The 13,243-nt window shown below is 35.8% G+C and overlaps 1 protein-coding gene across 1 annotated transcript; it reads left to right on the top strand.

Annotated features, from left to right (window-relative positions):
- The first annotated feature begins 3,217 nt into the window (after positions 1-3,217).
- Positions 3,218-12,195, top strand: LOC149827498 (uncharacterized). The gene is made up of 8 exons (XM_090020334.1): positions 3,218-3,279; positions 6,370-6,451; positions 9,089-9,171; positions 10,561-10,628; positions 11,113-11,219; positions 11,371-11,420; positions 11,521-11,603; positions 11,761-12,195. The coding sequence occupies exons 2-8, from the start codon at positions 6,382-6,384 to the stop codon at positions 11,873-11,875; spliced, it is 576 nt and encodes a 191-aa protein (XP_089876460.1). The 5' UTR covers positions 3,218-3,279; positions 6,370-6,381; the 3' UTR covers positions 11,876-12,195.
- The last annotated feature ends 1,048 nt before the right edge of the window (positions 12,196-13,243 follow it).

The following is a 13,243-nucleotide window of genomic DNA, read 5'->3' on the forward strand; positions in this document are numbered from 1 at the left end:
GGCCATGTTGAATCTTTATCTTCATTGAATCATGGAAATTTTATTGAATTGGTTGATTATTCTGAAAAAATGAATGCAGATGTTGGTAAAGTTGTTTTGACTAATGCTCCAAGAAATGCCACATACACTTCTCCAGATATTCAGAGGGAGATTTTGCACATTATGGCAAACCGAGTACAAGGTATGATTCGTAATAAAGTTGGAGATGCACCGTATTGTATCCTTGTTGATGAAGCACGAGATGCATCTAAACGAGAACAAATATGCATTGTATTGAAGTTTGTCAATAAAGAAGGAATTTTAAGAGAATGGTTTTTTGCAATTAAAAGTGTTAGTGATACTACCTCATTGAATCTGAAAAATCAAATTTATGATATTCTTAGTAGTCACAACCTTCAAATTCAGAATATGTGAGGACAAGGGTACGATGGTGCTAGTAATATGCGGGGTGCTTGGAATGGGCTTCAAGCTTTAGTTCTGAAGGATTGTCTTGATGCATATTATGTCCATTGTTTTGCACATCGTTTGCAATTAACATTGGTTTCTGCAGCTAAGGATGTTCGTGACATTTGGCAATTCTTTTCTCATTTAGATAATGTTGTTAACATTATTACTTCTTTACCTAAGCGTGTTGGTGAGTTGAAAGCTGCACATAGAAAAGAAATTGAGCATATTGTTAGAAACTGGAGAACGGTTGACAGGAAGTGGGGCTAATCAGATTGGAAACTTGCATAGAGCTGGAACTACTCGTTGGAGTTCTCATTATGAATCTATAAAGAGCTTGATGGATATGTATGTTGCAACATGTAAAGTATTTGAGTGCCTGATTGAAAATTCTCCAAGTGCTAGATCTTAGGCTGAAGTTGATGGTGCATACACTTGCATTACAAGTTTTGAATTTGTATTTGTCTTGCATTTGATGAATCGAATATTTGCAGTTACTGATATTCTATGTCAGACCCTTCAGAAGAAAAATCAAGATATCTTGACTGCTATGAGATTTGTCTACACTACAAAGATTGTGCTTCAAGCTTTGAGAGAAGATGGTTGGGAAAAACTCCTTCAAGAGGTAACATCATTTTGTTCAACAAATGATATTTGTCTACCTGACTTCAGTGGTTCATATATGGTTGGTCGATCTCGTGGTCGTGAGTATTCCCTCAGTTGAACATCACTATCATTTTGATGTTTTCACTAAAGCTATAGATTTCTTGTTGGTAGAGTTAAATACTAGATTTAATGACACATCAGTCAAAATTCTTTCTCTCGGTGCGACATTGGATCCTAAAAACTCATTTGAATCCTTTAATATAACTGATATTTGCAAGCCTGCAGAGAAGTTCTATCCTCAAGATTTTACACCACAAGATATATTTTACTTGAAAGAAGAGTTACAACATTATCAGATTGATGTGGTTTCTGATCCTCGATTTTAAGTACCTACTCTACCTGATTTGTATCAAAAGTTGGTTGCAAGTGAAAGGTCAAAAAGTTATGTCATGCTAACTAGATTATTTCATCTTGTATTGACATTACCAGTTTCTACGGGCACTACAGAACGAGCATTTGCAATGATGAAGCATGTGAAAACAAAAATTTGTAATAAAATGGACGACGGTTTTCTTGCTGACTGTATGACATTGTACATCGAACGAGAATATACTATGACTTTAGTTATAGATTCTCTTATAGATGAATTTTATGCTGCGGGTAACCGTCGGAGTCCATTTTAGTTGGTACTTTCTTATTTTGATTTATTTTGTCATAAATAAAATTTATGTATTGTTATGAACTTCAAATTATCGCACCAGTGTTATATATTGCCATTAGATAATGTTTAAGAACTTTCTGTTGAGATTGAGAAAGACTGCAGCAGATAGTTTGATTTGTCCATATGAAATAAATTTTTATTAATAATCGTAGCCATTTTTTATTTTATCTCAAAAAAAAAAATTCAGGGGCGCTGCCCCCGAACCCCTGACTATCACACCATTTTTTTTTCTACACCCATGTTTCCCCCCCCCCCCCCACATGAATCCTAGCTACGCTCCTATATGAGAGCAGTACTATCAATGTGCTTGCCATTAACAGTTTTTGTCAGAGGACAAGAATGACGGATAACCTTAGGGACCAATTTGCAAATGGCCGATAAGGGACCATTTTGCTAAAAACCTTATTATATATTTATACATACTAACTATATTTTATACTTTAAATCTGTTTTATATGAGTCACTAGAATATGGGAAGTGAAAATATGAGAACTATTGCGTGAACCATGATTTTCATGGATTTTTTGTTCTTTTTCATGAATCTGATGGTACGGTACATACTTTATAAGAACTCACTCTGGAATCATCCTATTTTGATGCATAAATGAGATTTTTTAAAGCTTTAAAATCAATAGCTCATAATCTTCATAAATATTAAGCATTCAAAAATCATATTTTTCATCCAAAATACATTGATTTCTAGCAAATTCAGCATACCCCGCACATTCACATGATTGGATTTGCAAAATAAGTGTTGAAAATGCTCATATTTCTACTTCTCATATTTATTAGTTTCTCACTAGAATATTAGAACTAGAAATATGGGCATTTCCAACACTTTGTTTGCAAATCCAACCATGTGGATGTGCCTGGCATGATGAATTTGCTAGTAATCAACCATTGGACCATGTATTTTTCATAAAAAAAAAATATGATTTTTGAATGCTTGAATATTTATGATGATTATAAGCTATTGATTTTAAAGCCTTAAAAAAATCAAGTTTATGCATCAAAATCAGATGATTCAAGAGCGGGTTATTATAAATTCAAGCATGTAGATCACAGGGTTAATGTTAGATTCAAGAGAAAAGAACAAAAAATTTATGAAAATAGCGGTTCACACGTTAGTTCTCATATTCTAGTGATTCTGTTTTATAGATGTATTTTACATTTATTATTATGTGTTATACATACATCGTGTACATTTTATATACTATTAAGCTTTAAAAGACACGTAAAAAACAATTAAAAAAAAACGAGCGAGCTCTCAACTCGTGATGAGCTCATGAGCCGAGCTTGAACAGCCCAACCTCAGCTCGTTTACCAGCCCTTTGTGCAGCTTAACATACAAATAGAAATAGGCATGGATCATCCTAATATCGGGTTCGGGTCCGACCCGAATTGAACCCATCCTGAAATCTCAACCATGTGCTTCGCACGGGGAAGTCCGCAAAGGAGCGTGGCAACGGGCAAGCGACGTAACCGAGCACTCTTTTGCGTTAGTGGGGGTATGTGTAGAAAAAACAACGCAGTTTTCGCGTTTCTTTTTTGCGATTCTCGAATGCTTTTAGCGAAGGTGGTGCCTCTATTCTTTTCCTTAATGAGTCGTTTGCTTTCTGATAGTTTATTGATTGATGGGATGTCCGTTTGAGTATAAATCATTAAGATTTGGTTGTCTCTCGTCATATGTTCTTTTGGTTGTTTCTTTCGTTCCTTGATGGCGAGGTTCGTTGGTTTTTGCTTTGGAGTTGCTGTCTGAGAACTGTTACATCTTTTTTTCTTCTTTTTAGGAGGATTTGATCATGTTGGTTTTTAATCATGGACATTGTACACCTGTTGATCGTGAAGTGTGGTAGACAGGAAAGTTGCATGCCAAGTGTTTGATGAGTTGTTTGAAGGAATTCTTATAGCTTTTCGAATAGAAATCTTTGATCAGTTCGCTGAGTAGCTCTTTCCCCTCTTCATGCTTTGGTTGGGTCTTTCGTATTTTGTTGGGTTCTAATTCTATGGTTTGTGAGTATGGTTTCAGGCCAAGATGGCCCTCTAATTCTGACTTTTGAGGCAGATTTGACACTAAAATTTTAGGGTTTGACCTCAAAAGATGGCCAACAATTTAGGATGTGGTGTTGCCTTTTCAAATGAAATAAAGATTGTCGAATTTTGATGATTGGATGCTGAGATATATCCTTCAAAGAAGAATTGCCAGGCAGTCTTAGGTTGACAATAAGCTAACTGTTTTTTACTTTTGATGAAATTTGATTGCTAGATCGGTGTTTCTTGTTTTTTCACTCAAAAGAAAGTTTTCGTCTTTCATATTTGCGGCGCGGTAACGCTTTTTGTCGTTCTTCAGCACCACCACAGCATCATCATTGGTCTTTGGTGCTCTTAAGTCCTAGCCATTCATGGCTGAGAGAATGCAATGTAGCTTGTCCATGATGAAAGCAGATGATGATTACAGAAACGAGAGAGAGAGAGAGAGAGAGAGAGAGAGAGAGAGAGAGAGAGAGAGAGAGAGAGAGAGAGAGAGAGAGAGAGAGAGAGAGAGAGAGAGAGAGATCTGGCCTCTCGTGGTTGGTGGTCGATTGGTAGAGATCCCTAATTGTTTACAAGAGGTTCCTTCAATGAAAAAATTCAAATAAGAAATAAGTAATTATAAATAAAATGTTAAAAATGTAATTCCATATTTGATCTAATGACATCTGTTCATATTTTAAACGGGGAACGTAACCCAAGCTCCTACTTGAAGTATTTCTTAAAAGGTCAATCACTTATTTTAAATATCTGAAACTTGTGGCAGTTATACATAAATCTCTAATAGTTTAAATGCTTATAAGTAAATTACTCCATATTTTATGTTGCTAGTGTGACAGCTTCTCTTGTTTTATGGTTCTCTTTGCAATATGTATAAACTCATCATGTCTATGACCAACATTAATAACTATGTTTAGGCAAGATAGTTGTCCCAGTGATAATTCAAGAATTCTGGTTTTTTCATTGATAAGTTATGTAACACGGACTCTTCTAACACGGCACCACACCCGCATTGGGTGCGGGTGCGACACTTGGACACAACTTCTTTTGTGTCAGGTGAAATCAACCACATTGAGGTCCATTTCTGTCCAAAAGTAGATTCAATTAACCCTAACCAAGTCCAGCTTTATCTATATTATATATATATATATATATATATATATATATATATATATATATATATATATATATATATATATATACTTCTGCACGATTGTGGTGTTATTTTTTATTGATGAGGAATAGCAATTGTAGATTGTTAATTTGATTTATTGCATGAATTTATGCATGATGAATTGATGATATGATAAATGTTTTTATTTCATTAGTGTTAACTTAAAACTGTTAAAAAACCCCAAGTTTTTTTAAAGTGCCGCATCGCCGCATCTGCACCCGTATCCGCACCCACACCTATGTGACATAGTTGATAAGATATTTGAATTGAGATTTAGAGGAACTACTTGCCATTGGTCATCATAGCTGCTCCTAGCAGCCATGTCCATTACTGAACCATATGACAAGAAATTATAAACAGTTTAATCCTTTACACAAGTGTTCCTTTTCTTATTGAAGCTATGTCACAGGGATTTGGCTAGCAGGGTGCCGCACCCGCGTCGACGCGGGTGCGGGTGCAGCACCGGGTGCGGTCAACCCGATCCTGGGTGCGTTGACCGCACCCAGGATCATTTAGGTCCATTTTTTTTTGGATTTTTTTTTTTTAAAAAATGTCGGGCTGCAGAATTTTTTTAAAAAAAAATTCTGCTGACAGTTGCTGCTGCTCCTGCCTTTTCAATCCAGATCCTTCTTTTTCGTCCATAATAAATGATAATGATGGTGGTAGCCTTGCTGATCCTTCTTTTTCGTAAAGGATTTTCTCTCTCCATAATAAATGATAATGGTGGTGGTAGCCTTGCTGATCCTTCTTTTTCGTAAAGGATTTTCTCTCTCTATAATGATGGTGGTAGCCTTGCTGGCTATTAGTATTCACTGTTCTCCTGACGATGTTCTCCTGACGAGATGGGTGCTCTAGCTGTAGCCTTGTGTAGACCTCTCTTTTCCACATGTCCAATCCAATAAATTTCTTTTAGCTGTCGTGCAGCTGTATATAAAATGAAATTTGAAGAATCCTATGGACCAGCAAAAAAAATTGGACCCCCAACCCGTGTCGGGGAAACCCCCGAACCCCCTTTATATATATATTTACATTTTTGCCCCTGCCGCACCCCCGCACCCGGGTTTTTTGGAAGTGCCGAATCCCCGCACCCGCACCCATGTGACATAGTATTGAAGTTATTTTGTAACCGTTTTTTTTTTTGTCTCTGAAACCTTCCAGTACATATGTTTATGGGCATGTACTGCATTCTTTTTGTGCATTATTTCTTGTTAGATATGTGGGAATTTCAAATGTTTTCCTCTGTTTGTCTTTTAACTAGAACATATCAATATTTTTATGCATGTTTTCTATAAAAGAAATTGAACAAATTTTCAAGATCAGTTTTGAAGGGAACCTTCTTTCAAATGAACACACTTCTATGCTGAAGGAATTCCTTTTTTTTTTCTTTTTTCAGGTTTTCTTATTAATGAGCACATCTATGTTGATCCATAGGCTTTCACAAGTAGGAAGATGGATGACCTCAGAGATGAAACTCGGTATGGTTACTGTGTCTTATATATTTCAAATTTCTTTTCCCTGTTGTGTATATCTATTTTCCTGTTCCTGATAGAGCGGTGAACATAACTTGATTTGGATTATATGCTATGCCTTTGTACTCCATGTCTTTGCCCTAGCACATGCATGTATTTGTGGGTCTTTGTGTGTGTTCACCAGTATGGTGATAAACTAAATATATTGCATTACAATCATGTTAAACTGATGAAAATAAAAAGTCTTTCAGAATAAGCTCATTTTATGACCTTCACTAAGTATAAAAATTCGTCATGAGAATATGCCAGATTCTTGCAAAAATTCATTAGAGAAACAAAACATCTCATCTTTTTAAGTTTGTTTTTCCCTTTGCAAAAATTGTTGGAAAATTTCTCGTATTCTTCCAAGAAAAGCTGGCAGCATGGCACTTCACATCTCATGAGATGTTCTGCTGCCAATTTTGTCTTCCATACAGTACTGATGACTACTGAAATAGGACTGAGAGTGTGTCAAGGGTAGATCTAATCTGCAATTTCTGGAAAGAAATATGAGAATGATATAATGCAGTCTATGTCACATGGATATGAATGCAAGAAAGGGGCACAATGTAGATAAGCTTGGTAGTTGGTACGATGCAACAGTTCTGAAAAACTAGGACACAGGGACACATCCATACACACAAAAATGTTTGTATATATGTATCATAATTTGAGATATTGCATGTTTCTTAGTAGAAACTTAATGTCGTGGAGAAGTAAGAAATATAACACTATGAAGCTGAATTTAGGCCAATCATATGTTCTGATAATAAGACCTCTTTAGCATTGACTTGAAAACGGGTTCTACATTATAAAAGTAAGCATTTCCAAATTGATTGGATAAGTTAGAAGCAAACATGTGGCTTCAAAATATCAAGTGGCTGATATATTGAGAAAAAAACCTTTCTCAAGAAACACATAATGCATTGTAAAGCAAGCTGTGCATATTCAACCACCATGCACAGCTTGAGAAGGTGTTAACATGAAGATTTGTACATAATTTGACATTAGAGACCACATTTTACTGATGACTGTTTGTGTCATTTTACACAGCATATGCTTCAGGGGCATTTTTGGTCCATTTACAAGTATCACGGTTCATCAGCAGAGTTGTAATATTTATTTCTTTTACTCCTTGATTGTTATTTAGTGTAACTTATGACACAAATTATATTGTACTTAATATTGTATTAGGTTAAGCATAGGTTGTTGCATTAGGTAATGTAATATTAATGAAGTATTAAGTTCAACAGAGGAAAAGTTGAGTTAATGATGAATAGAGAAGTGTAAAGTTAACTTGTAAACCAAGTAAAGACTTATCTATAGATAAGGATATGAGTAACCTCTTTGGGCCTATGTCACACAGACACTTCATTTTGGCCCCCATAACATGTCCACTTATATACTAGTCATATTGAAAACTTCATAAAAATTGGCTGTATTTCCGTATCTGCAACCGTATTCATGTGTCATAGCTTTTGGTTCTCCTTTTGTAGTCTTCGGCATCTCCTTCTCTTTATGATCTCTTCTCTCCTTTTCTCTCTTCTCTCTAACATATTCTATGTGTCATATTAAATCTTTACTATTTCTTAGACTAGTGATTTTCTATTAGTTGTGATCCACCTCAGACTGACGAAAAACTTGAGCTAGTTGCTGGGATTTCAGAAATCCTTAATTTCTTAGATATTTAGTTAGGTCTTATTGTCATGATGATCAATGGATAATTTTTTATGGTTTCATGTTTTATCCTTCTCTTATTCTTGTTGTCATGTACTTACATGTAGTAGTTAAAACCTGTAATGTGGTTTTTATCACAATCTTCAATCTCTTTTATAGGTATGGTGAATATTTTATCCAATATGTTGCACTTATCTGTATTTGAGAAAGATAGGACTTGTATACTGGACCCTACTTATGTAGTCATGACGGATCTTTTTGTAAGCATATCTTGGTCATTGACAAACTACATATTTTGAATCCGTCGTGACATACTACTCTCTCTGTTTTTGTTAATCTTTCTTACCTAGGCTTTCAGAAAGCCCATGACATATCTTTCCTACCTAGGCTTTCATAAAGTCCATGACATTGCAGCTTGACATGGAAATAAGTTTCAAATTTTCCTTTTCTAAGTCCATGACATTTGGCAAATAATGTCCACTAAAGTTATGCATAACATGCATTATCTGACCATTATCTTGTCTCTTCCTATCCTAGAAATATTTGTATCCAGATTGTGAAGGTATAGTGTATGAAGCAACTCAAACAATCAGGGGGCGTGATTTTAACTGTGAATATTTAGTTGGGGCAGTGAACTTGAGCTTGTTAATAGTAGCTATTCTATATTATGATTATGTCAATATGCAGGAAGACCTGGTAAGATGATTTGTGGCTATTCTGAATTATGGTTATGTCAATATGAAGAAAGACTGTGTAAGATGATTTGTAGTTGAGAAAAATAGGTAACCATGAATTTGTTGTTTTCTAATAAAAGATCTTGTAAATTAAAACATAAAATCTTGTCTGACAGTCATGATTTGAAATTTTAGCAAGTTAATCATCACTGCAATTTATCTTGATTACTTAATAACATCTTATTTTCTTTAGGTCAAGCTTTATCCTTACCTAGAAGATTCCAATTCTTGACAAACTATGGTCAGATGCCACCAAATCATTATTGCCAAGATGCAGTAAGTATCTCATTTTCTTTGTCTTAAATGTATATGATTTCAATTGTTTTATTTTTATTTAGATTAGCAATTTGATCTGATATTTCTCATGCAAAATCTATCACCTTAATGATTTTATACTGTATTGGTTATCCTCTTTAGTATCCACTCTGTCATAGTTCTGAGTGTTCCAGTTACATTCCACCTTTTCAACTATAGATGAAGCAAAGTTTATGAGACTTCCTTTGATGAAACACCACAGAAACCACCCTCAACATCTGGAAACCCAGTTTAGGCGAAAGCTCACACAATGTTTCAACTTTCAAGTGCCCTGTCTTCCTTTTGAGGCATCTTTTGAGTTTTTTTTGTATTGGCTCTCTTTCACCTTTCTAGAGAAATATGAATGGCGTGAAGCAAAGATCTATTTTGAACATCGTTCATACCACTTTTTTTATCCCTCCCACCAGTGAGGGGCTGTGGAATTTAAAACAATAAATACCTAGGGAAAGCTCACTAGAATTATCCAAAGTGAGTGAACTTTTTGTCTTTGAGATCACTTCTCATCTTTATCATGGAAATGATAACTTAAAAAATGTGAACAAGCATGGGTCATCAGCAGATTCAGCACCATTACATTAGAATCTTGGTAAAAGCTTGGATCTGACCTGGGAAAATACCCAATTGTCTGGATTCAACTTCAACCAGTCATGCAATAGGCAATACGGGTGGGGTTACAAATGAACTGGATCCAAGTAGGAACTGAATTGGTGGTTATTTTGGTTGATGAGGATGGTTATTTATGTCCGTATCTGAATGAAGGCATAGAGCTATATTTTGGGTATATTCCAGGTTGAGCTAGAAAAAATGGTACAAAATTTGTTGAACCTATCAAAAACAACAAAAGGTGGTTCAGTCACACTCATTTGAACCTATACTAAAATATGTCAATTGGAATATATACCCATCAGATTTTGTCCTGCTGTTCTGATGCCTCATGCTCTCTTAGATTGATCTGAAGTCTTCTTTTGCCAGAACTTGACTAGACAGGTTGTGGACTACGCTGGATAGTGTTGAACCCTGATCCACTTTCAGTCCTAATGACAACGATCTCATAAACAAGGACTTTTAGGCTTTCTTGCTTGTAATATACAAGAAAAACATGGAAAATGTTATTTTAGTATAGTAAGGGGCTGGTAATAGGTGGAGAGCTTTTTTCTTTTTTAATATAATAAGTGGAAGTTTTAAGAGTTTTTGTGTAAGTTTTTTGCAGATTCCTGGATATAGGAGTTTTTTTTTTCTTAATTTGATCAAAGCTCCCCTCCAATGCATTGAGTTTTTTCATGTTTAGCTATTTATTCTTTCTTTAATTAATGAAACAATCAAAACTGATACAGATTAACTTCTTGACAGAGGCATTCTTTTTCAACAACTATTGAAGATCGTACTTCTGATAATCATGGGAAGAAGGAAGAGGCAACGTGAGATTTTTTTTAGTGCCTTGTAAATTTAATGCATAGGTTGAGGTATTATGAACCTTGTAGGCAAATTTTTTCTAAACTTTAACATCAAGACAAATATGGAATTTGATATGCCACAAGTAGAGGAATTCTCTGCTAGTGAAAGCATCTTGTTTTATGTGAGGACTGGTGGCCACAGAAAATGAATGCTGCAATCATGTTTCAATGCACAAGGGTTTGAAACACCTGTTAACCTTAGGATACACAAATAAATGGTGTCATATGGTAAGATAAGATACAATTTATACCACATTTATTTTAGTGCCATAAGAAAGGTTTCCTAATCGCTTAGTGTATGCTTCTTTTGGAATGTGTTTCTGTGTTTATTCTTTATCAACTACGATATGATTCAAAGTTTTATTTAGCTATGCTATATGTACATTTTGATATGACATTGTGGCTATGATAGTCTCCATCATCTCAATTGTAGGTTTTTCTAAAGCAGGATTTCTGTGACATTTGTTGACAAAGATGGAGAAGAGAAACTAATCAAGGTTCCTGTTGGAATGTCAATTTTGGAAGCTGCCCATGCCAATGACATAGAACTCGAAGGTAATTGTCTTGGTACTTACTCTTCTATCGACAACCGGATCTCATATTAGGGTCACTTTTCTTGAGTCAGGTTTGTGAGCTCAATTTTGGTTTGAGCTACATATTTCTGTTATTTGATTTCATGTCTTCTGGTGGTTGCTGTTATCTGCAGGAGCATGTGAAGGCTCGCTTGCCTGTTCCACATGCCATGTAATTGTAACGGTACATCATCACTCAAGCATCTCTTAGTGCATACACTTCTACTGCATCTAATAATATGAGTTTTATAATTTTTATTACAATGTGACTGATCTTATTTTAGGATGTGGAGTTCTATAACAAATTAGAGGATCCTGCAGATGAGGAAAATGACATGTTAGACCTGGCATTTGGACTTACTGAGATGTGAGCCTCTCTCTCTCTCTCTCACCAATATACATGCATACGTGGTACCTTTTTTCCTAGATATTGCTAGAACCAAAAAGTATAAAAGTATCAGTATCTTAGTTGATCATTTTCATGTTTTACACAATCATGTTCAGAAATTGTGGCGTGTGAACAGGTCTAGACTCGGTTGTCAGATCATTGCACAGCCTGGCCTAGATGGGATTCGCTTAGCACTTCCAGCAGCTACCGGAAACTTTGCTATTGATGGATATGTACCCAAACCACATTAATGCTGGTTTTTGGAAACTCTCGTTGGTGGCTGATGCGAAGGATGCGACTGTCGCAGTTCTGTAATTTTCTTGGCTTCCTTACATGCCCACCCCTGTTGATTATTTAGGTTTGCCTGTTGTGGCCACTATGAACATGCTCTTTGGTTGCAATTTTTGCTTACATGGTAATTCATAAACCTCAGTCTCTCCTCGCACACGTTGTAGTCTGGTGTTGACTAGTCTTCATTGCATCACAATGAACAGTGTCTGTCAAATAAATACAGGAGTATGTTATGTGTACACGAGGATATTGTTTATCATATAGATGCTTTTTATTACAGAAAATGAATGGCATTCAAATAGATTATCAGCTTCTCGCAAGGCTCAAAAATAATTTCTTTGGAGATGCCCTCTGTTAGGCAGTAGTTTAGAATCTGCTTAGTCTGATTTGTTTCTCATTTAACTGATTTTATATCAATCGGCTAAATAGTTGTAATCCGTATGCAATAAGTCCTCTCTTCCTATTCATTATCCAAGATATTGCTTCTTGAAAATAATGATAGTCCTAGAGCCCACTGTCTAGTATAGACTTAGATACTTCTACAAGAGGGGCAGCATTCATTTTGCTGTAGGGGCTTCATATTTCCTGCCATTTTCATCTCTTTTGTAGTCTATGGGCACATGTGGATATGGGATAGGTCTGAAGGTTTCATAGGAAGCACTTTCTCATCTGTGTAAATCCTGATTTTTTCCTGTGGGACATGGTTCACATGTTCCCTTGCCCAAATTTTCCATAAACAGTTGATGTTCGCTGTAGCGAAATTGTTTCGTAGAATTTGTAAATGTGCCCCATGTTCAAAATTGGGTTTATCTTGTAAAAGGTAATCTACAATCATAGTAACAAATATCGCTGATATTTCTCAATTTATCATGTTTTTATCACTGTGAATAAATAAAATGAGAAATAAACAAAACAAAAAACTTAATTTATCATCCAAAGTTCTCATTTAGTTATTAAAAGCAGGTCAATTTGGTCATTGAACCTATAATCTTTTTTTATGTATTACATGGAGAAACTGCCCCCAAGATCGGAGACCTAGTCGCACTGGCTCAGCTTGGTGGGCTTACCCCTCACCCCATGGAGTCGGCTTGCGCAAGGCAGTGATGCCCATGGGATTTGAACCTAGACTGCCCACCTAGCGCCTAGGCCCCATCTCACTATGCCAAACCCCTTGGGGCGACTATAAATTATAAGTATGCTGTGCTAGGCACACATACATAGAAGTTGAATTTGAGAGGGTCAGGTAGACATTAGGTTGAGTTGAAACTATTTATGTTAAGCCCCTCTGGCCCTCCCTGGTCAAGCTGTAGCATCAGGGCATCTGTTAA

The sequence above is a fragment of the Nuphar pumila genome, chromosome 10 (genome assembly GCF_984573655.1).
Source record: "Nuphar pumila chromosome 10, dmNupPumi1.hap1.1, whole genome shotgun sequence".
Taxonomy (NCBI): domain Eukaryota; kingdom Viridiplantae; phylum Streptophyta; class Magnoliopsida; order Nymphaeales; family Nymphaeaceae; genus Nuphar; species Nuphar pumila.